Here is a 27,385-nt window from a genome sequence, read left to right as displayed (position 1 = left end):
CCGGAACCGGAAGTAGCGGCGGTGGAACGCACGCCGCCGGCGATAATGAAACGCAAAAGCGTTCAACATCATTTTAAAAGAATTTATAAGTTCTTTTTAGTTGTTCTTTCAATCTTTAAGTGGCTGTCTTAATGCTGGTACCGTTAACTGATGGAATACTAGAAAGAAACATCTAAAAATAGTCTAATAAGATAAATATCAAACAGGAAATGAGGTCATTGGGGAGGAGGTATAAATACCAGCCCCAGTTTCCTTTTAGCACTTTAGCTGTGAATGAGAATCCTGAGAGAACACTAAGGTAAATAACATGACTAACAGACATCTGTGATATATTGGAGAGGGAATCCATATTTAAGGACAAATTTCTCTTCCAGGGTATTGACTCATTTGAGTCTATCACAATATTCTTATTCTAAATTGGATTGGTCTATTTCCTACTAAAAAGGTGAGCCTAAGATGTTCCCCTATTATAAATTAATAAAATAAATTCGGTTGTAGCTTTGTTTTTGTATAGTGTTAATTCTTATAAATTAAATCACATATTTAGGATTATCATTTAATGATGTGCAGTGCAACGTGAATTAAACATTGGGGCAGCCAATTGGCATGAGAATATGTAAAGATGTTGTTTTGGACCTATAATGGCGGTTGAGCTTTGCCCCATTTAGATATACCAAGGCATTGTCTAAATTTATAATGGTTGTCAAAACTCTGTATTTCCATATTTTATAAAAGCACAAATTGGTATTATGAATAATTAGGAATATATATAGTGATATAATTATGGATCAGCGATTAGGTTCAACATGGTCCCTCATAAACAGTACAATGACATTGTGTATATATAAGAATAATTGGGATTTATCCTATTTGCATAATGAATTTTATGTATAGTTAGGTTCCAATTTACAATGGAATTAACAATCTGCAGTTTATAATTTATGCTGGTTAAGTTCGCATACTACTGTTTATATTTCTAATTCATAGGTTACTGTCACAGCAATTTTTCTTCTGTTTATACACATTGGTGAACTTTTATGATAGACACCAATATTGGAATGTAAGTAGCTTTGTTTAAATATCTTTGATATAATGGAATAATTACCATCATCTCTACATCTGAATAATGAGCAACATAGGATTGCACTTAATTAGTGATTAATTGAGTAATTATCACACCCATTGATAGAAAGTATATTGCATCTATTCCTCCATTACTCTATTTTGTCTGTTCCTCCCTCCTTGATTATGTTTATAGATTCTATTGTGAATATATATGGTCACTGTAATTTAATATTAATTCTAATGGTGACATTTCCAGATCCTTTATCTGTGAGAATTTTTACATACACCTACGGCAAAAGCTGGATGTGATATCTTACAAACTTTGATCTCATTGGTATGTAAGTAGATGATCTCAATGTAGCAAGACTGTGATAAATATAATTAGTATATGGTGTATCACCTTTTTTCTAACTACCACTCAGATTGCGTCCCCTGATGAAGTCCAGTAAGGACGAAACGCGTTGGGCATTCACGCATTTGTGATTTGAACATACATCTGAACGCTTCATTGAAAAATTGATGTGGATATTACCAAAAATCATCAAGATAAATATTTGTCCATACTGTCCATTTGTAAAGTAAAGTCATGTGTATGTTTTATTGACATTTTTATATGAGTACAGTTTTTACTGTTTAGAAAATCATTTTAAAATAAACACATTTGTATGTGAAATCTGAAGTGGTTGAGCTCCCATGAGAATTTCTTAGATCTGTTCCCCATTCTTTGCCTTATCTGACAAGAGGTATTTCTCAGTGGTGTGAGCTGTATAGTTTCCTAGCGCAAAAAAAAGGGGTACTTTATTTTTTGGTTTGTGTAGTAGTTTGTCAGTAAGTACCCTTGTTTGCAGCTTTTCTATCTAGCTATTATGCCTATATTTAATGATAGATCAAAAAGATCTTTAAAGGTTAGAAACATCTTTGAGGAGGAGGAACAAGTATTTCAAACTGAGGATGACGATTATTATGGTTATCTTAATCTAGTAGAAAAATTAGCCATTAAGGAGTTGAAAAATTGGTATGATATTATGACACTAGAAAAATATATAGAAGTAGGGAGGATTCCGAGAGGTTTACGATTGCATAAAACCCCGACAATAGGAGGGGGAAATGAAAGTTTCATTACGAATTGGAATACTATTCTAGATGACTGTTCGGTGAAACTTATTACTTTAATTATCACTGAGAGAAAAAAGGAGTTAAGTAGGTTAGAGGAGGATATAAAAAGAGTTGAATCACAAGCTACTAAATTTGAGGATAGTGAAGAATTTAAGCGGGATGTGTTAGATCTACATTATAAATTAGACTCTATGGAAGAAGAAATTATATCACGTAAACAAAAGAAATTTATAAGGGATAAAAATGACTATATATCTGGTCAAATACATCACTTACCGATCAAAGAGGAGAGATTAGATGAAAGGAATCAAATACCATCAAAAAGATATCCCCGTTGGGAGAGACCACAGCAGGAAGTCTATAGGAATTATAGAGTAAATCAAGGCAACCATAATGGCCACTATAGACCCAGGGGGTCGTATAGATCTCCCTATCCGAATCGGGGTTACGAACAGAGGGGATATAGGAAACAATTCCCGCCTCAACAGGGTTACCAAAGGAACAATTACATGCCACCTAAGGAATATTATAATTCCTCGTATAGGAGTAGATACAACACAGACAGATCACCTACCCCAGATAGAAATCAAAGGGGACATTTTTTAGAAGAGAGGCGAGGTTACAAATTCCCTCGTATTCAGCAACAACGAGAGGAGTTACACACCAGACTGGACTCACCACAGGGTATAAAGAGGGGACATACTGGAGGAGACGAGGGTGCAGAGGGGGCAGAAAAAAGCCCCAAAAAAAGGAGAGCCCTATTCAATCAGGAGAAACCTCGTCTGGGATTGTTAACATCACAGAGAGACAATTATCATCAGCGGAACGCTCCCTATTAGATAAGGGATTGAAATTCGCACCAGATTTACATGTTGACAAATTTAATTTATTTATCGATCTCAACAAATTTGTCCGGAAATTAACGATACAGAGACACTTTCTTAAGAATCCCCAAGTGAGTGCCAGTACGAACGAAAAAACTCCATTGGTAAAGTTACCATCAAAATATTACCCGGTAGAGTCCAGGGGTAGTAATTTGGACATCTTTTATGAATCAGTCAGGGAGGATTTCAGGAAAATAAGGCTTAAAAGTAATAAATATGGGACCAACCTCAATCCACAGGAAAAGGGAGCATTGAAATCCCTGAAAAATGACACTAATTTGGTTATTAAGGGGGCGGATAAGGGTGGAGCAGTTGTATTGCAAACCAAAACGGCTTACTTAAATGAGGCATCTAAGATACTTTTTGATGGGCAGACATATATGGAATTACCCAATAATCCCACCTCAAGATACCAGGAAGAGCTATATACTTTACTTTCTAAAGCCCTGAAAGACAATTTAATATGTAAGGAAGAGTTCGACTACATGTATGTTAAACATCCAACAGTTCCAAATTTTTACCATATTCCAAAAATTCATAAGAGTAAAACTTCACCACCAGGAAGGCCCATAGTGGCTGGAATTAATTCCCTGACGGCTAATTTATCCCATTATTTGGACCTGAGATTGCAGCCCTACGTATCGAAAATGAAGTCATATCTTAGAGACTCCACCAGTGTATTGCAAAAGTTGGAAAACATAGAGTGGTCTAAAGAATACCAATGGTTAACTATAGACGTACAAGCATTATATTCATCTATACCACATAGTAAAGGTGTAGAGGCTGTAGAAATAGTTCTGTCAAATGACTCCAGTCTACCCCAAAAAGAAGTACGGTTTCTATTGGAAAGCATAATGTTCATTTTGAACCATAATTTTTTTGAATTTGAGAATAAGTATTTTTTGCAACAACAGGGCACGGCGATGGGGACTAAATTTGCCCCATCGTATGCCAACTTGCTCATGAAAGCATGGGAGGACATTTATGTATATGATTCCAAATTTGAAGCTAATATAATTTTCTATCGAAGATATATTGACGATCTCCTTTTCATTTGGAAAGGTGATGAATATAGTATTAGTGGATTCATAACTTTCATACAGTCCAATGGTTTCAATTTAAAATTTACTTCTCAACATAATCCAATAAGTATTGATTTTTTGGATTTAACCTTAACAGGGGTAGAAGGTGAAAAGGTAATAACAAAGACCTTCTTTAAAGATGTTGACGCCAACAGCTACATCCCCCAAACCAGTTGCCACTATCCTGCTTGGAAGAACAACGTACCATATGCGCAATTTTTACGGATAAGGCGCAACTGTACCAACATTGATGACTATTGGGAACAGGCCACTTTAATTGGCAACAGGTTTATGGAAAGGGGTTATAACCCAAACTCCATTGAGGCAGCAAAGTATAAAGCTTCTTTGCAAAAAAGGGATTTAATGCTATGTCCCAAAAATAAAACCCAAACTGATCAAAGGTTTCGTAGACCTTTCATCACACAATTCAATCAAGAAAACGTAGCCATCAAAAAGATTCTAAATCGACATTGGGGTATACTCTTAAAAGATTCTGTTTTAGGTCCTTCCCTCCCTGAAAAACCGAATCTGGTATTTAGGAGAGCAACGAATCTAAAAAGCATAGTGGCACCGAGCAGGTTGTCAAAGTTACACTCTTGTACTAGAAAAGTAAATAATGATATCATACCCACCAAAGGGTGCTTCCCATGCTCTAGATGTATATGCTGTAAATTTATGGACCGTAAATCATTCAGTATGAAATTTGAGTCAGGGGGGTGGTATAGATTGAAACACTTGGTTAATTGCAACACAGAGTATGTTGTATATAAGATCACCTGTAGTTGTAGTTTAACCTACGTAGGAAAGACAAAAAGACCTACTAAAATAAGAATTCAGGAGCACATAAGAAATGTGAAAAACAGGTTCCTTTCTCACAGTCTTCCAAGGCATTACGCCGAGAAGCATGGTGCGACAGTGACGAGGGATAACTTTTTATTTACAGTATTAGAACATATACCAGCAGACCCAAGGGGTGGAAGTAGAGATTTGAGATTATCCAAACGTGAAACTTATTGGATTTATACGCTCAACACACTAGCCCCCAATGGCCTCAATGAAGACGTAGATATTGTTTCTGTTCTTTAAGTCCTGAATTCACCACTCTCCATGTTCTATACTTAACATGTTTCATGTTTTCAGTATAACACGCCCCATCCAATAGACCAGTATACTTAAGGGGTTCAACTCTATATCACAACCATTAAATTAAGGTAATTCTAATGATATGTTACCAGATCATATGTTGAAGGTTAAAGCATGATGTATTAAGATGTAAAGTTGCCAACTTGTAACAATTGTAAATGGGGGACCATGTTGATCTGAACTGCGCATGTATATGGCCGTTGTTGTTGTTTTTTCATATAAAAAAAAAAAAATTTTTTATTTATTTATTATGGCTGTATAGTCAATTAGCTATCATGTAATTGGATGAGGTCAGATCACATCACAAAGCACTATAATGAGGTTAAATTTATTAAAATAAATTTATTAAAATGTTTTTAGATTAATATTTCAGGTGCACATATCAACAATATATAGAATATAAAATAAAATTGTGAATCACTTAATTAATTGTTTAATACTAGAATCACTGAAAGCACAAAATTGAATTCTGATTACTTTAATGAAGGACTTGTATATAGTATCAGTCCCTCTATATATACATTTTTTAATTTTTTTAATTTTATTTATATATTTTTTATTATTTCATCACTAAGTAAAATAAGATGGTTAAACACTTAAAAATCTATTTTTCAACCAATTTCCCATTAAACAAACAGATTGTATGTGTTATTAGATTAATAATACAATGGAGCAGCTAATGACAGAATAGTTGGGCGCTTTTAAGCTAAGATTATCCGTGTTTACAGCTCTAATAGGAAGTAGCAGCCAGCAGAATGCACGCTGTAATCGTGTGGAACGCATACCGGAAACCGGAAGTAGCGTCTATGGAACGCACGCCGGAACCGGAAGTAGCGGCGGTGGAACGCACGCCGCCGGCGATAATGAAACGCAAAAGCGTTCAACATCATTTTAAAAGAATTTATAAGTTCTTTTTAGTTGTTCTTTCAATCTTTAAGTGGCTGTCTTAATGCTGGTACCGTTAACTGATGGAATACTAGAAAGAAACATCTAAAAATAGTCTAATAAGATAAATATCAAACAGGAAATGAGGTCATTGGGGAGGAGGTATAAATACCAGCCCCAGTTTCCTTTTAGCACTTTAGCTGTGAATGAGAATCCTGAGAGAACACTAAGGTAAATAACATGACTAACAGACATCTGTGATATATTGGAGAGGGAATCCATATTTAAGGACAAATTTCTCTTCCAGGGTATTGACTCATTTGAGTCTATCACAATATTCTTATTCTAAATTGGATTGGTCTATTTCCTACTAAAAAGGTGAGCCTAAGATGTTCCCCTATTATAAATTAATAAAATAAATTCGGTTGTAGCTTTGTTTTTGTATAGTGTTAATTCTTATAAATTAAATCACATATTTAGGATTATCATTTAATGATGTGCAGTGCAACGTGAATTAAACATTGGGGCAGCCAATTGGCATGAGAATATGTAAAGATGTTGTTTTGGACCTATAATGGCGGTTGAGCTTTGCCCCATTTAGATATACCAAGGCATTGTCTAAATTTATAATGGTTGTCAAAACTCTGTATTTCCATATTTTATAAAAGCACAAATTGGTATTATGAATAATTAGGAATATATATAGTGATATAATTATGGATCAGCGATTAGGTTCAACATGGTCCCTCATAAACAGTACAATGACATTGTGTATATATAAGAATAATTGGGATTTATCCTATTTGCATAATGAATTTTATGTATAGTTAGGTTCCAATTTACAATGGAATTAACAATCTGCAGTTTATAATTTATGCTGGTTAAGTTCGCATACTACTGTTTATATTTCTAATTCATAGGTTACTGTCACAGCAATTTTTCTTCTGTTTATACACATTGGTGAACTTTTATGATAGACACCAATATTGGAATGTAAGTAGCTTTGTTTAAATATCTTTGATATAATGGAATAATTACCATCATTTCTACATCTGAATAATGAGCAACATAGGATTGCACTTAATTAGTGATTAATTGAGTAATTATCACACCCATTGATAGAAAGTATATTGCATCTATTCCTCCATTACTCTATTTTGTCTGTTCCTCCCTCCTTGATTATGTTTATAGATTCTATTGTGAATATATATGGTCACTGTAATTTAATATTAATTCTAATGGTGACATTTCCAGATCCTTTATCTGTGAGAATTTTTACATACACCTACGGCAAAAGCTGGATGTGATATCTTACAAACTTTGATCTCATTGGTATGTAAGTAGATGATCTCAATGTAGCAAGACTGTGATAAATATAATTAGTATATGGTGTATCACCTTTTTTCTAACTACCACTCAGATTGCGTCCCCTGATGAAGTCCAGTAAGGACGAAACGCGTTGGGCATTCACGCATTTGTGATTTGAACATACATCTGAACGCTTCATTGAAAAATTGATGTGGATATTACCAAAAATCATCAAGATAAATATTTGTCCATACTGTCCATTTGTAAAGTAAAGTCATGTGTATGTTTTATTGACATTTTTATATGAGTACAGTTTTTACTGTTTAGAAAATCATTTTAAAATAAACACATTTGTATGTGAAATCTGAAGTGGTTGAGCTCCCATGAGAATTTCTTAGATCTGTTCCCCATTCTTTGCCTTATCTGACAAGAGGTATTTCTCAGTGGTGTGAGCTGTATAGTTTCCTAGCGCAAAAAAAAGGGGTACTTTATTTTTTGGTATATATATATATATATATATATATATATATATATATATATATATATATATATATATATATATATATATATACACACACACCTGTATATATATATTCTGTGATTTAATTGAATTGTACAGGAAAGTTAAGCACACATAGTGTTTCTTGTTTATGTCTTCTGTGTCTTTAGTGTAGATAATCCATTTGTGGGTTTGTCTCTTTGTTCTTTATATTTAGTTTACTTATTAAAGGAGAGTTGTCATTTTTGCAGCCTAGAATTCATTACCCCTCTTAATAGGATGTAATATTAAGTGTTGATACCAAGTATACCACTAGTTAATAATAATAGATAAATTTTGGGCCCGTTCGCAGCCACTATTTGACTGCAGTTGACATGACAACTATGGCGTTTTGTTTCACAGGAAGTAGACTCCGGCACCCAGGAACTCTAATCCTGTCCCCTGCAACAAGTCTGCGATTATCAGTTCCGGAGTCTGACGTCTATTCCGCCGCAGCGCTGATGCTGCATCAGGTCTATGGAGAATGGCAGGAGGAGATCTCATTATTGCCGGGTAGGGGGAGCGCAAACCCACAGGTGAGATAATTGCTCTGCATGTATGTCTGTGCTCTGAGTTACCATTAGTGTTTATTTTTAAAGAGTACTGATATTTAACTAGTGTGGACTGCGAGGTAAATAACGAGATTTATAGTAAGAATTTACCGTTGTTAAATCTCTTTCTGCGCGGTACACTGGGATCCACAGGGAATGACATTGGGGTGTAGAGTAGGATCTTGATCCTAGGCACCAACAGGCTAAAAGCTTTGACTGTTCCCAGAATGCATAGCGCCGCCTCCTCTATAACTCCGTTTTTGTTAACCAGTCCAATGCAGTATCAGGTAAAAGAGACGACAACTGTTAATAGCCACATACACCACACTCTCACAACAGGAAAAAGTGTCAGAGGCTAATGTCATACCAACCCAAAGAAACTAAGTGCGTCAGGGTGGGCGCCCTGTGGAGCCCAGTGTACCTCGCAGAAAGAGATTTAACAATGGTAAGTTCTTACCATAAATCTTGTTTTCTGCTGCGGGGTACACTGGGCTCCACAAGGAATGACATTGGGGATGTCCTAAAGCAGTTCCTACTAGTTCCAACTAGTCACCCCTGGCCCTTGGGTGGCTGGAGGGGGAGGGGACCCCTTGATTTAAGGGGTCCCCACTCCTCCAGGGTACTTCGGCCAGGGGTGACTAGTTGGGGATTTAATGCCACGGCCGCAGGGACAGATATAAAAGTGTCCCCCGGCTGTGGCATTATCTCTCCAGCTAGTGGAGCCCGATGCTGGTGTGAAAAATACGGGGGACCCCTACGTCTTTTGTCCCCCGTATTTTTTGCACCAGGACCGGACGCAGAGCCCGGTGCTGGTTGTGAAAATACGGGGGATCCCCTGTCATTCCCCCCCCCCCCCCGTATTTTTACAACCAGGACCGGCTCAAAGAGCCCGAGGCTGGTTATGCTTAGGAGGGGGGACCCCACGCATTTTTTTTCAGGATTTTTTTTCACACTTTTGTGCCGTCCATGAAGTCGAATCCAGGACGCACACTATCGTCTATTGGTCTATTTTTCATCAGTGGGACTGTCGAATCTGTTTTTTATTGAATATGTCGAATTCGGGTCCCGGTGGGAGGGTGTCTGACTGTCGAATTGTGTCGAATTTAAAAACGGTCGAATATTGCATATACCCAACAGTCATATTGTACAATGCAGAAATTATGACATGCAATAACATTGCACTGGACTAGCAATACAGAGTAGTACTAAGTATAGCTATACACTTAATAGATATAACAATGCACAGTAAAGACTGGATGTATATCACAGGGTACTTGTACTATATAACCCTGACTAAATGCACTCTTTCTTAACTAACACTGTCAGCAGACATGTAGAATACCTAAGTGTCCTGTAAAATGCACAGCGCTGACATGCAGGCGGCTTTACAGAGGAGGATTTGCCCAAACAGTCCCAGGATCAGCTTGTCCTAATGGTGCCCAAACGCTGACAGGGAGTGAGGGAGAGAGAGAGATGCAGCTCCAGGGTGGGAACATTTACTCTAAATGGTGCCCTGGGGGAGGGGCTACAGGTCAAAGCCTTATTCCCCTGCTGGACTTCACCACCGGGTACTGTGGGCTATAAAATAAATGTTTTTTTTATCAAAACCGACCTGTGCCCTTGTCCTGGTGATCTAGTGGGGTCCCTGTACTACCACAGTGTCCACGCCAGCGCGCGCGCGGCCCGCATCCCACCGGCGGCGTGGGATCGCGATTTCCAGCAGGTCCCGTCTAGGGACCCCACTTACCTCCTCCCTGATTGCGGCCACGCGATCCAGGAGAGCAGCGGTGGTGTGTGTGACTAACTTGAGAGAAACTGGAGCCTCCGCTGTAGGTACCCGGCAACCAGGGCGTGGGAGTGTACAGCGCCGCTGGGGGAGGTGATGGAGCTGCAGCAGGAGATGTCTGACTGACATCTAACACTAACAGTGTCTCTGCTGCAGCCCTTTGAAGTCTTCATTTTTTCACTTTAAAAGCTCTTCTCAGGGCTGCTAGAGCAGCCCTTCTGTTGTATGCTTGCACTGCATGGCACCAACTACAAAACTGAGCTCCTGTGCACGGAGGCGGGGTTATAGAGGAGACGGCGCTATGCATTCTGGGAACAATCAAAGCTTTTAGCCTGTTGGTGCCTCAGATCAAGATCCTACTCTACACCCCAATGTCATTCCCTGTGGAGCCCAGTGTATCCCGCAGCACAAAATCACATAAGCAGAACAGAGAGCAGATAACACAGAAAAGAAAAGAAGAATATAATGTTCAGTTTAGCATCCTCCACCTAATCAGTGAGGGCATATTTTAATTTTAACAGGGGAAATTTGATATGCGATGTCTCGTTAGGGCAGTACGGATGGTGTAATGGTTACTATTACTGCCTCACAGCACTGAGGTCATGGGTTTGATTCCCACCATGGCCCTAACTGTGTGGAGTTTGTATATTCTCCCCGTACTTGCGTGGGTTTCCTCCGGGTACTCCGGTTTCCTCCCACAATCCAAAAATATACTGGTAGGCTAATTGGCCTCCAACAAAATTAACCCAAGCATGATTTTGTCTGTGTACACATGTGATAGGGAATATAGATTGTAAGCTCCACTGGAGCAGGGACTGATGTGAATGGAGAAATATTCTCTGTACAGCGCTGCGGAATATGTGTGCGCTATATAAATAACTGGTAATAATAATCGCTACAGTAGCTTGTAGCATTTAATCACGTCTAAAATTCTGTCCTTCAAAATTAAAAGATGTCCTTCTCACTGGTTAGTTGCAGGGTGCTAGAATGAATACTAGAATATATTGATCTCCTTTTCAACCCGCTATTAATAATACATACAATGCACAGGCTGTGATATATTTTAAATAAAATGGGTAAAGGAGATAAACCCAGCTATTCTTAGTAGTTTTATACCCCAATTTGTAAAAATTCATACTGCAGAACAAACCACAAGATCTAATAAAATTTTGTTTAGACTCCACTATACTTATCTAGACAAAGTGAAAAACAGAAATTTCTGGAGAATAAATGTGAATTCCAGCATATAAGGTTGAATCGGCCATTCGTTTGTAACCACATCTTCATGTTTAGCTGGCATCATTCTGCCTAATTTACACAGCCAGTGAAACTTCAGATCTCAAGCAAACACGCTCCCAAACAGGTCTTCAAAAGGGCCAGTATGAGATCATGGTTTTGTCTGTCTCCTCTCCCTCCTTCCCTCCTCCACCACCACCTCCCAAACGCCTTTGGTGGAGCATCACGCAGAGCTGTGGTCTCATCTGTTGTTCTGAGATTACTCCAATGCTCGACTTCAGAACAGCTGGATTAAGAGATGGTATCAGCAGTGCTGAATATGCAGAGACGCATTTTTTAAAAGGCAACTGCTCAAGAGGAATAAAAGAAACATACCTCTCCTCTGGAGAATCCACGTGAAACGTTCTTTCTATAACTGTGGTCCACTGGAGGCATCGGATGATAAATGTGTTTGGTTTTGGTCGTTCTGTCTTCATCAGTTGACATTCTATCACATGAGAGAAGAGAGAAAAAATGGTTCATGAGGTTCTTCAAACAATCATTTGTCTTTATAATACCTGGCAAACACACAGGAATAATCAGCGCAAAAGGACACCCTTAAAAAGGGAGACCATTTACGCATAGTCACAATGTCAGGATACTAAATATTTGTTAAAACAAAAACAAATTGTGGAACATTGTTTGGCACTGTAACACGCAAGTAAAATATTTTAGATGGGAATTACTTTACCACCTCCAAGCACCAAATGTTCTACAGATCACACTTTACATGCATTTATATTTTGAGCAGCAGTTTTACATTTAGGAAAGATAAGTGGAAATATTGTCAATTGTGAATATGGAGGGGTTGCTGAGCTTTGGAAATAATCTGTATATACTGTAAAGCCAAGACACAAATCTTCTCTAGCTCCTCCAATGGTCCTTCTGGTTCCAAAATTTGATCTGAATTTTATACATCTGCTTTTGTCCACCTCTGGTATAAACAGCCGTTTTTGTGGGCTGTATCAATATTCCTGAGATGAGATTGGAGCTTATCCATTAATGAGAAATCATGACACGACTGTTACTCCATCAGATCGCTGGGAATTTGGCACATCACCTAAACACCATCACCCACACTATCCAATCCAAATACGATCCAAGCAAATAGGATGAAAATCAGGTTGCTCATAATAAACATCAGGGTATGTTCATTACGGGGTCATTGTCCCATCATCACGATCTAGATTCTGATTAAGTGCTTATTATTGCACCACGAAGATTTTGCTGCTCAGCCTAATCAAACAACTCGTTATGGGCCAGATTTGGTGACAATGGGGTTTATATCAAGTTGGCCCAACTGCCCAAATCAGTGATTTTTGTCAATAAATTTTAAGACAAACAAACAATTGAAAGCTTAGAAAAAGTTACAGTCACAAAATGTAGCCTACACCCCAATTTATGGCAGGCATAAGTCATGGCGTGATGTTATTTGCATAAAATACTTTGCCTACCACATTCAAGTCCAGCCCACTCCTGACCAAATATGTAGGAATAAATCACTTCATATGAATGAAAATGCGGCTTTGACAAAAAATATCTGTTGCTACAAAAGCCTGTCTCTACATTACCACAGTTACCTAAACAACTGAATTGCCCCCATAGGCCTATGCAATTACCCTGCTTGTAAGATGACTAAACTATCTCTGCACCACTATTCCCAGGAGATGGGGCATATTCCCCAAATCCGGTACAATCTCGCAAATTCGGGAGGTAGAGCATCTCTACTCTAACCATCACCCTAGTACCCTAACCTAACCCTCACCCTAAACATTATCAGTACCCTAACCTAACCCTCACCCTTAACATTAATTAGCCCTAATACCATAACAACCCTAATCCCAAACCTCTCCCTTACCAAAACCCCTAACCCTAATATCTTAACCCAATCAGCTCCGATGCCTAATACACAAACATCTATCCCAACCCCCCCCCCCCCCCCATCTGACACTAATACCCTAACCAACCATTACACTCTATCCCCAATACCCTAACCCCGTCCCTTAAACTAACCCTAATACCCTAATCCAGAGGTTCTCAAACTTGGTCCTCAAGGCACCCCAATAGTCCAGGTTTTACATTTTTCCAGGGCTCAGCACAGATGGTTATAACAAGTCGACTGTGTTACTAATAAAGTCACCTGTGGTCAAGCGTGGATATACTTAAAACATGGACTATTGGGGCGCCTTGAGGACTGCATTGGAAAACCGCCTCCCTAATCCAAACCACTAAACCAACCCTAATATCCTATCCCTAATACTCTAATCCCATCCCCTAAACTAACCATAATACCCTAACCCAAATGACTAAACTAACCCTAATACCATATTCCTAATACTATAACCCTGAAGGTCATACTGGATGGGCCATTTTGTACTTATCTGTCATCAAATTCTATGTTTCTATGTATGTTTCTATATACACTTGCACCCATGATTCTTACCATTTGTTTAGTTTGCAAAACATATATTTGCTATTAGCTTTCAGCAAAACTTGAACCACCTTACATCAAACAGAACCCTCCATCTCCAATACAAAAATAAAATAAAATACATTGATAAAAATAATATCTGTACAAGCACCTATCAGTTTCACAGATTGATTTATAACCAGTCAGTAAAAGACGTTACGCAGCGCCATCATTGTGTAGTGCAATCACTGCCATCATGCCTTGGACACCTGCAAATGATACATTTTGGATGGAATGGGTATGAAATTCCGGGCCCGATAGTCAGGATCTCGACAGTCAAAAGACTGACAGCAGAGTACTGATGGACAAAATCCAGATGTATCCCAGTAAGTATTTTAACCCTACTCCTATCTTTGACCCACCTCTCCTGCAGCCTAACCATAACCTCCCCCTCCTGCAGCCTAACCCTAACCTCTACCCTCCTGCAGCCTGACCATAAACTTTCCCTCCTTTCCCGCAGCCTAGCCCCAACCCTCCCCCCATAGTGCTTAACCCTAATCCTCCCCCTAGCGTATAACCCTAACCCCAAACCTAGTACTTACCAGATCTGTTGGGATTCCGCTGTCAGTCTTCTGACTGTTGGGATCCTGGTTGCATCCCGTTTTGGACAGGTGTATTGTGAGTCATTGTGCCAGTCTGCATCTGTTTGTAATTAATGGTAGTTGGCACATGGGTCCGAAAAAAAGACCACCACCTGAACACGTATAGACTGTATCATAATAATTTATCTTCTTCCTCAGAAAGTCAACAAACACACTATTTTCTCCAGCCACATGAATTGCAGAGATTAAGTTTTTTTCTGCCCAATAAAAACCCTTGTTATATTGTTAAGAAATGTTCTAGGTAGCTGTCTCATCATATTTCAACGTGGTTGTGAAAAACCTGAACCTGGAAAGCTTGAATCCCATCCAGAGTTCCCTCCTCTTCAGATGATTTATGAGGAGATGGTTTTCATTCCCTCTCCACCCTCCTTGGCTATTTTCTCTCTTTTGTGAGGTTCCCAGCCAGTCCTGCTCACCTCTGTTTTCTGGTCCCTGGAGATCACCACTATTTCAGAGACTACTGTTGTTCGATAGATATGACCTCTCTTATTTACCATCTCAAACTACTACAGGTTCTTATAGGCGGACGCTTGTTTTTTTTTTTTTTTTACTCAAGTTCCATTTATTTTTTGTTTCAAGAGAGCATACAACAAAGAACAATAAACCCTCCCACCACCCACTAAATCCATAAGGTACTAGATAAATAATATACATAATAAAGCCAATGCAATATATACAGAATTATATTCAAGAGCCAATATATTACAATATAATAGGTAATCATCCAATACTTACATAGAAGAACACTATCAATCACAGATCATAACATTGCCTTGCTATCCCTCTAGGTGCCAACACATCTGGATGTGAAACCTCATTCCTCCAGAAACACAGTAAGGAGAGGCAGTCTATGACTCCTATATACGGTCATATTTTGGTCATTTTTAAGTATGCGATCACCCTTAGTATAGAAGAATCATTTGTGTTCCACTACTTCATTCACCAACCAACATCACTTAGAAAATGTAGGGCCCCTAGACGAAATCCAAGTGCGGACAATGCAAACTTTATCCAGAGTCAATAAATTGAGTACTATATATATTGAATAGTTATGCATTGGACTTTGTCATAGAAACCTAGACCCCACTGTGGTAACACAAATGGTGACTTGGACCTAAAATGTTTGGTAAGCAGAGCATTCCTATAGGAGATGCCAAAATGAGCACTGGGGGTTAGAACACAAAGGACAACTAGGATCCAAATCTCTTCAGAATCAAGGAGCAAGATAAACCCTGTGCGTATAAAAAAACTGAATCTGTTGAAATCGCACTGCAGAAGTGGCAGACAAAGGGCTGTCTAATATCAGAGACCACTCCTCATCCTCCAATGGGTCCAAGTCCTCTCCATATTTTAGTCATTGTGACATCAGGGCATTGTTTGGGCTTTCAGTAAGGAGATAGGAATAAATCCTAGAAATCAGTCTCCTTCCGCCAGACATTTGCAACAGGCTTTTAATAAGATAATGAGTAAACAGTAAAGGATGAGAAAAAAAAACTGAGTGAAAAGGACATGACTGATGTATATAACTGAAGATCATACAGTTTGGGACCCCAAAATAATTTTTAATATTGTCAAAGGTTTTTAGAATCCCATTACTATACATATGTCAAAAAGAAAAAGATCCATTGGGTCATAAAAGACCACTATCGAATAGGGTCAATTCCCCAAGAGCAAAAGACCACAAGGGTAAATCAGGGTCCAAACCCTCCCCCTATCAAAGTATTGGCCTGCCTCCAAATTCTGTAAGCCTGTATCGGGGCTCCCCCTCAGGTGCAACTGTCATCAAGGGGGACATGTACTAAGCAGTGATAAAAGTGGAGAAGTGAGCCAGTGGAGAAGTTGACCGTGGCAACCAATCAGCATTGACGTAACGTTTCTAATTTGCATATTATACAATTGTATGGCGCAGCGGATTGGTTGCCATTGGAAATTTCTCCACTGGCTCACCTTTCCACTTTTATCACTGCTTAGTACATGTCCCTCCAAGTGAGAGTTGTAAAGGGGAAAGCACTCTTGAAACAGTATGCACCATTAATTTACGTAGTTTCTGGCTCTCCTTACCCAAAACCCACTCCTGTAGATGCACCATCTAAGAGACCATGTAATAGAGGCAGAGATTCAGGAGTGCCAGGCCAATCAACACTCTCAACCTACATATAGTTTTAAGTTTGATCCAAGGTCGTCTATCCTCCCAGATTAAGGAAGAAAGGTATCTTATCAGGCGAAACATACTAGTGGAGGTATAAATAGTGGCTTGCTAAAAACATATAAAAATGTAGGGCAAACTACCAATTTAACCAGAGTCATCTGACCAGTAACAGTCAAAGGCAATTTATTTCAGACATGCAGCTTAGATTTCAGATAATCAATATGCGGCTGGACATTGTGGGATAAAATCTGACATAGACAACACGATACAAATTCCCAAATATTTAAACTGAGAAGTCCATGCCAAAGGAGTGATCACAGCCCCAACAGGAGAGGAAGGAGTCCAGACAGGGAGAATGCAAGATTCATTCCAGATCATCTGAAGAACATATCCAGAATCAAGCACTTAATTCCCTTGAAGAACTGCCAAAAGTCATCCATGCATTTGTATCATCTCGATTAGACTTCTGCAATGCCCTCTACCAGGGTCTCATAGCAAAATAATTGCACCATTACAGCTGGTACAAAATGCAGCTGCCAGGTTATTAACCAACCAGCTCTGTTCCAGCCACATAACACTTATTCTTGACTCCTTCCACTGGCTACCTGTAAGATGGCGAATTGTTTTCAAGACTGGCTTACTGACTTTCAAAGACCTACATGACCAGGGCCAACGGTACCTGAAGCAACTTGCGATTCTATATTGTTCCACTCTATTATGTGATCTGTAGGTGAAGGACTTTTAACAGTACCTAGAATCTCCAGCAATTCATCTGGGGGGCGAGCGTTTCAACATCACTTTTATCCATTGGTTCCAAATCCTCAAGTAATGTGCCTGACCACTTTACTATAGCTTTGAAAATCCATGCACAGGCAATAGTAGGACGTAGTATCGCCCCTGAAACCGTGTATATGGATTTGAGCGTAGTATCAATTTTGCAATCATCCGGCACCTTTAAGGCGGTAGATCCTGGGCCAGGTAAAACCACCTTTTTCGAGAGTCTGGATACAGACGCGTCCACTATGGGTGGGTTTTCCCATTTTTTTTCTATCCTCCTCAGGGAAGGGGAAAGCAACCCAAACCCTCCTAGCGATCTGGAATTTTTTCTCTGGGTTTTCCCAGGCTTTTTCAAAAATAGCATTTAATTCTTTGGACGCAGGGAAGGTTAGTGAGGCTTTCTTATTGTCAGTGAAGTAAGGCTCCTCAACCTGTTCAGGTGTTGTATCAGCAATATTCAACACATCCCTGATTGCCTCTATCATCAACTGCACCCCTTTAGCAAGAGATGCGGTCCCCCTGAGCACATCCCCATCACCGTCTGCCGTGTCATAATCTGGGCAAGAGCACGTTTGTGGGAACCTACAGAGGGGGGCCCTGAGGTAACAGAACCGGACCAAACTGCCATAGAGTTCTGTATAACCTAAATTGCAGATTCATTCTGTGCAACCTTAGTAGAAATCTGAGAAATCATAGATTTGATAGAGGATAACCATTCAGGCTCCCTTGCTGGTATCTGCGCTAAAACAGTGCAATCCTGATTACATGAAATGAGATCATCCTGAGAGGACATATCCTCTGCAGCATATGACACAGAGTCCCTGGACATTGCTTAATGGAGACTACAGACACTACACACACACACAGGGGAGGATAGACAGAGTTTCACCCCCAAGAATGGCAAGAGAGACACAGAGATTGGAGCCAACCCACACACAGTGCTTTCAAGGTATAGGGAGACCCCAACCAGTGTTGACTGTGCACCTTAATAGGTTACACAGTCTTTACACAGCCCCCCCCCCCCCTTCTATAACCCCCTGGTACCGTAAGAGATAGCTGGAGTTGCTGTGGAGGGACTGCTCTTCACTGACCGCGTTTCCACAGGCAGGAAAATGGTGCTGAATGCTGCTGGGTCCGCTCTGAGGATAAGCTCCGCCCCCTTAATGGCGCTGTCTTCCCGCTCTTCAGGAGATTATACTGGCATGAGGATTCACGCTGCCAGCGATCCTGGGACCCTGACAGGCTTTAGAGGCCAGTGTAGGGTGTAGGTGCTGGTTCAGGGCGCCCCTCACAGCGCCGCACTATGTACCACTGAGCCCCGAAGCGCAGTTAGTACTGCGCTCCATACCCTGTTGCCGCCATCTTCACACCGGCTCCCCGCTTGCTAGGGGGGCCGATGACTGACTCACCACTGACCTTCTGGCACTGTAAGGGGGTGGCGGCATGCTGCCGGGGTGAGCGATTTCCTGTGGCGGGGAACGTTCAATCCCCTCAGGAGCTCAGTGTCCTGTCAGCGGAGATAGTGGCTCAGACCCCACAGGTCGGACACTAATACATCCCCCCCCCCCCCTCCTTAGTCCCACAAGGCAAGGAGGCTGTTGCCAGCAGCCTCCCTGTAAAATAAAAAAACTCTAAAATAAACTTTTTCCAGAGAAGCTCTGTAGAGCTCCCCTAGCTGTGACCGGCTCCTCCGGGCACATTTTCTAAACTGATTCTGGTAGGAGGAGCATAGAGGGAGAAGCCAGGCCACACTTTCAAACGCTTAAAGTGCCAATGGCTCCTAGTGGACCCGTCTATACCCCATGGTACTAATGTGGACCCCAGCATCCTCTAGGACGTAAGAGAAATGATAATATTCATAATACTGTATATACTGGAAAATACAATAGTATAGTAAAAGTGAACTACTTTGTGAACAGCATCTAAAGCCAACAAAGAACAAGAATGCAAACAAAAAAAGAAAAGATTGTGTTGAGTTACAAACTACACAATTTCTAACTATATTTTTAAAGTGGTTCCATTCAATTTGGCATCTGGAAGAGAAACACTAGAGAATGCTAATTTGCAAAATTCATCAACTAATGATAAAAAAAAAAAAAAAACTTTTTTTTTTTTTTTGTGAACACTTATTCCTCTAGAAAATGTATTCCAGAAACAGTTACAGATCTATTGGACACATGTTCTCCAAATGAATTAAACACAGAACAATTTCCTAGATTGTTAACATAGCAGCCAAAAAACATCACCGTTAAGAAGTGTTCAGACCATAAACAAAAGTAGGAAACTCAGCTCTAGATGCGGAGAAAGAAGAATAGGAGGAAAGCCAGAGGAAGGAGGTGATATCTGCACCAAAACATTAACCCACTGCTCAACTTGTAGCTTTAGTGTGCGTTTTTACCATCAAGTACATAGGGGGTCATTCCGAGTTGATCACTTGCTAGCAACTTTTTGCAGCGCTGCGATCAGGTTAAAACTCGGCAAAACTGTGCATGCGTATGCACCGCAATGCGCAGGCGCGTCGTACGGGTACAAAGAGGATCAGTGCTGGGCGATGGATTTAACGAAGAATCCATTCGCACAGCCGATCGCAAGGTGATTGACAGAAAGAGGGCGTTTATGGGTGTCAACTGACCGTTTTCTGGAAGTGTTTGCAAAAACGCAGGCGTGTCCAAGCGTTTGCAGGGCGGGTGTCTGACGTCAATTCCGGGACCAAAAAGACTGAAGTGATCGCAGTGGCTGATTAAGTCCAGAGCTACTCAGAAACTGCACAAACTGTTTTTGTACCGTTCGGCTGCAAAGGCGTTCACACACTTGCAAAGCGAAAATACACTCCCCCGTAGGCGGCGACTATCTGATCGCAGCGCTGCAAAAAGTTGCTAGCGAGCGATCAACTCTGAATGACCCCCATAATGTGCACACTTCAACATCTTCTCCAACATGCACTATTGTATGAAAGGGATATTCATTTTGATTTCTTTACTCTCAGCCCAAGAAAAACCATGAAACCGTTATTCTGATCCATAGCTTGAATAAAAAGCAGGTTTATGTAGTTTGCAACTACAAGGATCCCTCCCACTACCCATCCGATCAGCTGGAAACCCCCCCTGGGGGACCTGGACAGTCTCGTATATACTATATAAGACATCCACAAATAGGAAGCCACAATGGTGCTGTAGTAGCCACAATGTCTAGTCTTATCAGGTCCATTTTCAATGTATCAATTAGTACTATGGATGTGAATGGATATTTTGAATGACATATTGATTGTAATTGCACATATAAACTTGTATCATGGAGGTAAAAACCCCGCTTAAAAGCTAGGAGACGCTACATAATCTTTGCACGGATACCTCGCATACAGTCATTAAAAAAGCGTTATCAAATGGCTACATTCGTCCAAAAAGAAACAATGGTGGCAACCCATTACCTAATCAGGGCAGAGTTGCGAGAACCATTTGGCGAGCAATAAGAGTGGTTCACTAATATTCTGCCTCTTGATTTATCAATTAGCACACATGACGTAAAAGTTCATGAGGTACAGATGGAGCCACGTTATTCTTGGCTTCTCTGCTGCACCATGGTATATTAGCATAACCATTTCATCTATTGTTCTCAGCTGCAATACAGTACAGAGAGAACAAAGGCAAAGATGAAGAGGGCTCATCTGTATATATAAACCCATGCATACATTTCTAGTATTAGAGGTCCAACATCATGACTGTTTTTGTTTTCACCAAACAGATTTGGCAAGAGAATTAGCCATTATTATTTTTAACTGTGCACAATGTACCTACAAAAGAAAACCTACTCAAAAGTGGATTGTACTGATCAATATGTACATAAGATTATATTACCTCTTAAATTGTCATTCACCATACCTTCCCAAAGGGCAACACTATTAAATATCAGAACCGTCCTATAAATAGATACAACGCTAACCAATCTATGGGCCTGATTCAGTGGGAATGTCGCAATGTATCGATGTTTGGAACACTGCGTATGCACCGGACCTGTACTGCACATGTGCAGTACGTGTCCTGCGTCGTCAGATGTAGTAAGACTACAGATGTCAGTTGACTGACAGTCTGCAGCCATTTGGGCGGTGGGAAGGGGGCAGTGATGGCCTCCATTTCAGAAAACGGAGGTGAGTTGCCTCTGTTTTGTTTTGCGGGAGTTCCAAGGCCAGAATGGAGATTTCCTGGCCCCAGTGACGGAGCTGCGGCAGCCGGACTGTGCAACCTCATGTGTTACTCAGCCAGATGATGGTGTCAAGTGATCTAAGGCTGCATCCGTCGGCACAGCAGATGATCACAGATACACGTAGGAGGCGTCTACTTATACCAGATACCTCCTGCTGCATTAGTATATGTTAGCATCGCTGCCACTCCTCTACCGTCCGCACTTGAATCATGAGAGAAGTCTGTTTTTACCATTTGTTCTCATCCACATTAGAAAGAAAAATGTAGCAACACAAAACGAATACTGGGCCTAATTCAGACCTGATCACAGCAGCAAATTTGTTAGCTGATGGGCAAAACCATGTGCACTGCAGGGGAGGCAGATGTAACATGTGCAGAGTGAGTTAGATTTGGGTGGGGTGAGTTCAAACTGAAATCTAAATTGCAGTGTAAAGATAAAGCAGCCAGATGAGATGTGTGCTGACCGGTCTGTGTTAAGATCGCTCAGCACACATCTCTCCCGTCAGTACCCCCCTTAACTATCTCTGTACATGTTATATCTGCCCCACCCCTTGCAGTGCACATAGTTTTGCCACATAGTTTTGCCGGGTGGTCTTCAGGTTGCAGGCGGCCGGGCTCCCGGCGACCACCATACCGGCGCCGGAATCTCGACTGCCAGCATACCGACATCTTTTCTCCCTCTTGGGGGTCCAAGACCCCCCTGGAGGGAGAATAGATAGCGTGGTGTGTGCAGCGCGCCACCGTGCCCGCAGTGTGGTGAGCGCAGTGAGCCCGCAAGGGGCTCATTTGCGCTCGCCCAGTTGTCGGTATGCCGGCGGTCGGGATTCCGGCGCCGGTATGCTGGTCGCCGGGACCCCGACCGCCGGCAAACCATACTACACCCGTTTTGCCCATTAGCTAACAAATTTGCTGCTGCGATCAGATCTGATTTAGGCCCACTGCCCCTTTGATTTGTCTTTTAGGACCACCTGTGTCGAGTTAGTCTAGATGTATTTCTGACCAGTATCAATGACTGTTCAGGGTTAAGATATTTGGGGGGGAATTGAAATGATCGCAGTAACTTACTGCACGAAAACAGATTGCCATATACTGCAATTTACTGGCTGATGGCGTTAATCGGCAATTCAATTGTGGCCCTTTTTTTGCAGTTATTGACCAATTTTCATGCAAAAACACATGGATCTGTCGATTGTAAGCTTGCGAGCTGGGCCTTCCTACCTCTACGTCTGTCTGTTTTTACCCAGTTTTTATCTAATACTGTTGTTCCAATTGTAAAGCGCAACGGAATATGCTATATAAGAAACTGTTAATAAATAATAAATCTGGGATAAGTACCTAGATCCATGTGTTTTCTTGATCGCTGGGCATGAAAACGCATCCGTTAAAGCAGATTTTTTTCTCTCCTGCCTTGGGCAGGTAAAAAAAAAAAGTCCACGATACTGCTGGCAGCTGGGGATAATTGAATTAGCCCCTAGGGATAAATTTGCCGCAGTAATTTACAGCAGCTAATTGAATTCCCCCCTTAATAGGAACAGTTATTACACTTCTCAAAACTGAACATGTTTTGTAAATTATTAGGGGCTGATTTATCACCATCGCATGAATGTATCAATTATCGCAGGCAGGGACAGAGCTTGCGAGAAAGCTCTGTCCCTGTGATGCCTCTCCCCAACATATTCAGGGCATGCAAAGCCGTCCATCGCTGCCGACGGGATCTCCCCCCCCCCCCTTCATCGCGACTACCCCTGCGCCGCAAACAGACCCCCCTCCCCCTAGTCCCAGGAGCCAGTGTCCGCCGCTTCCTGTAGGCTGCCTGGTGCCGGATCCTGCTTCTGTGCTGTAAAGTGAGCTGACATTTTGCAGTGTCGCTTTACTGCAAAGAGGTCACATAGCAGCACATGGAAGACCCGATGTCCGGCAGCACTCACACCGGAGTACAGACTCCTGACTCCCAGCACTGGTAATTATGATTTTTTTTTTTCAAATCACCGGAGCCCGGTCCCACACAGGGGGCAGAAAAAGCTGTACAGAAGGCTGTTTATCGCAGTGCTGCCCTGTGATTACGCCAGTTGTATCTGGAGTTAGTATCACAAGGCATACCGCAGTGTTTTTTCCCAGTTTTTTTTTTTGTTGTTGCTGTTTTTTTTTTTTTTAAGTAAATTCGGCTACATCGCATTTCCCATTAGAAGTATGGGGAATGCGATGTGGATTACTAACAAAACGACAATTAAAGGGTTTGGAGCAGTTTCTCACGAAAACTGTTCTAAAAGCCCTTTAATACATTTCAGTGATACGAACGGAATGTGGAAAGGGTGAGAAAACACCCTTTTTCACATTTTTTGGGGGTAAAAATAATGTAAATAAATATGCCCCTTAGATATATACAGTATTTCTTCATGTTAGAGAGTGAAACAGGGAGAGAGCAGAGTGCTACCATTTGTGGTCTCTGGAAAAGTTAATGTTTTCATCAGCAGGTGATATTGCAATTCAGAGTCTATAATAAATGGCAGAAAGGGGATACGGTCGTCAGGTTGACACAGCTTATGTCGACAGTCATTAACTCGACATGCATTAGGTCGACAGGTCAAAAGGTCGACATGGGTTTTTCACACTTGATGATCCACGTGTTATTGGGAATACAATTGGGAATGCGAGCCCTGCGAGGGGACACTGTGCACTAATTGGGGTTCCCCGTCGATTTACGAAGAAAAAGACACCAAAAAAAGTCCAAAAACCCATGTCGACCTTTTCACCTGTGGACCTTGTACAAGTCAACCTAATGACCATGTCGATCTATTGCCCCTGTCAACATAATGCATGTCGACCTTCCATGGTCAACCTAATGACTGTCGACCTACGATGAGTCGACCCAACCACCCATACCCGGCAAAAAGTTGCTGTAAAGGACTCAACTGAGTCTCTGAATAATTAATGGACCTAAACCTGGGACATTTTAGAAGAGTTATGTTATAAGTGGATGTTTTACATATTGGTCCTGTGGTAATCGTAAAGTAGCCTACTGACGCGTTTAGTTGTGGAAAAACTCACAACTTCATCTGATGAAGTTTTGGGTTATTCCACAAACAAATACTTCAGCACACTACTTTGCGACTACTACTGGACCAGATCTTAAAAACACCCACTGCTTAGCGATAAGTAAACAAATAAAGAACCGACAGCTAGAACTAGAGCAAAAATGTGTATCGCCATTTACAACCAAAAGAAATATTAACTGAAAATGTAATAAGTGAAAAAAAAAATATGTTTTAAAAATAATTGTACATTTACTCAACAACGGAGTATGCACACTTAATGCAGGTATATACTGGAGAGTTGGAACACACCATACTTGAACACATACCATTATTTATGTGTTTGGATATCAGTTTAATGAGCAGGTGTTTAGAAAACAGGTATATTAAATAATAATTACTCCCATCTAACTATAGTTTTGCAATTGCCAAGAGTCTTTTATGTAATAAAAATGCATACCCATATGCTTTACTTTGTGGGATACACCATCACTGAGATTGTCTGGATACCCTTTCCTGCAAGCTTCTTTACGGTTGCTATGGGTATCCACCCAAGCTAATAACTACACCCGGTATTTCCCAAGAATTTTGAATATTTGTCCCTAGTAATCCATATAATTAATACATGATGACAACGTATGTGTCCTGCTACCAGTGTATCAAAAAATAAGATTTTACTTACCGGTAAATCTATTTCTCGTAGTCCGTAGTGGATGCTGGGGACTCCGTAAGTACCATGGGGAATAGACGGGCTCCGCAGGAGACAGGGCACTTTAAGAAAGAATTTCGAAACTGGTGTGCACTGGCTCCTCCCTCTATGTCCCTCCTCCAGACCTCAGTTAGAGAAACTGTGCCCGGAAGAGCTGACAGTACAAGGAAAGGATTTTGGAATCCAGGGCAAGACTCATACCAGTCACACCAATCACACCGTATAACTCGTGATAAACTTACCCAGTTAACAGTATGAACAACAACGGAGCATCAGATCAACCCTCATGCAACCAAACATAACCCTTATTTAAGCAATAACTATATACAAGTATTGCAGAAGAAGTCCGCACTTGGGACGGGCGCCCAGCATCCACTACGGACTACGAGAAATAGATTTACCGGTAAGTAAAATCTTATTTTCTCTAACGTCCTTGTGGATGCTGGGGACTCCGTAAGGACCATGGGGATTATACCAAAGCTCCCAAACGGGCGGGAGAGTGCGGATGACTCTGCAGCATCGAATGAGCAAACACAAGGTCCTCCTCAGCTAGGGTATCAAACTTGTAAAACTTTGCAAAAGTGTTCGAACCTGACCAAGTAGCTGCTCGGCAAAGCTGTAATGCCGAGACCCCTTGGGCAGCCGCCCAAGAAGAGCCCACCTTCCTTGTGGAGTGGGCTTTTACTGATTTTGGAAGCGGCAATCCAGCCGCAGAATGAGCCTGCTGAATCGTGTTACAGATCCAGCGAGCAATAGTTTGCTTTGAAGCAGGAGCACCCAGCTTGTTGGATGCATACAGGATAAACAGCGACTCAGTTTTTCTGACTCTAGCCGTTCTGGCTACATAAACCTTCAAAGCCCTGACCACATCTAGTAACTCGGAATCCTCCAAGTCACGAGTAGCCACAGGCACCACAATAGGTTGGTTCATATGAAAGGATGACACCACTTTTGGCAGAAATTGTGGACGGGTCCGCAATTCTGCCCTGTCCATATGGAAAACCAGATAGGGGCTTTTATGTGACAAAGCCGCCAATTCTGACACACGCCTAGCTGAAGCCAAGGCTAATAGCATGACCACCTTCCACGTGAGAAATTTTAACTCCACGGTTTTGAGTGGCTCAAACCAGTGTGACTTCAGGAAACTCAACACCACGTTAAGATCCCAAGGTGCCACTGGAGGCACAAAAGGGGGCTGAATATGCAGCACTCCCTTTACAAACGTCTGGACTTCAGGAAAAGAAGCCAGTTCTTTTTGAAAGAAAATGGATAGAGCCGAAATCTGGACCTTAATGGAACCCAATTTCAGGCCCAAAGTCACTCCCGACTGTAGGAAGTGAAGGAAACGGCCCAGCTGGAATTCCTCCGTAGGGGCATTCCTGGCCTCACACCAAGCAACATATTTTCACCATATACGGTGATAATGTTTAGCCGTCACGTCCTTCCTAGCCTTTATCAGCGTAGGAATAACCTCATCCGGAATGCCTTTTTCTGCTAGGATCCGGCGTTCAACCGCCATGCCGTCAAACGCAGCCGCGGTAAGTCTTGGAACAGACAGGGCCCCTGTTGCAACAAGTCCTGTCTTAGAGGCAGAGGCCATGGGTCCTCTGTGAGCATTTCTTGCAGATCCGGATACCAAGTCCTTCTTGGCCAATCCGGAACAATGAGTATTGTTCTCACTCCTCTTTTTCTTCAGCACCTTTGGTATGAGAGGAAGAGGAGGAAAATAAGAATTTACTTACCGATAATTCTATTTCTCGGAGTCCGTAGTGGATGCTGGGGTTCCTGAAAGGACCATGGGGGAATAGCGGCTC

The 27,385-nt window shown here is 41.2% G+C and overlaps 1 protein-coding gene across 3 annotated transcripts in view; it reads right to left on the bottom strand.

Moving 5' to 3' along the window:
- The window catches only part of LOC134980552 (RAC-alpha serine/threonine-protein kinase), a 203,352-nt gene that overhangs the window by 68,163 nt on the left and 107,804 nt on the right, over positions 1–27,385 (bottom strand). For all 3 annotated transcript variants that reach the window (XM_063947416.1, XM_063947414.1, XM_063947415.1), the window contains one exon: positions 11,970–12,081. In XM_063947416.1, coding sequence (XP_063803486.1) covers positions 11,970–12,081 — 112 coding nt within the window. The remainder of the gene's footprint in view (positions 1–11,969; positions 12,082–27,385) is intronic.

The sequence above is a fragment of the Pseudophryne corroboree genome, chromosome 12 (assembly GCF_028390025.1).
Source record: "Pseudophryne corroboree isolate aPseCor3 chromosome 12, aPseCor3.hap2, whole genome shotgun sequence".
Lineage (NCBI taxonomy): Eukaryota > Metazoa > Chordata > Amphibia > Anura > Myobatrachidae > Pseudophryne > Pseudophryne corroboree.
This window is presented reverse-complemented; position numbering and strand designations above follow the sequence as displayed.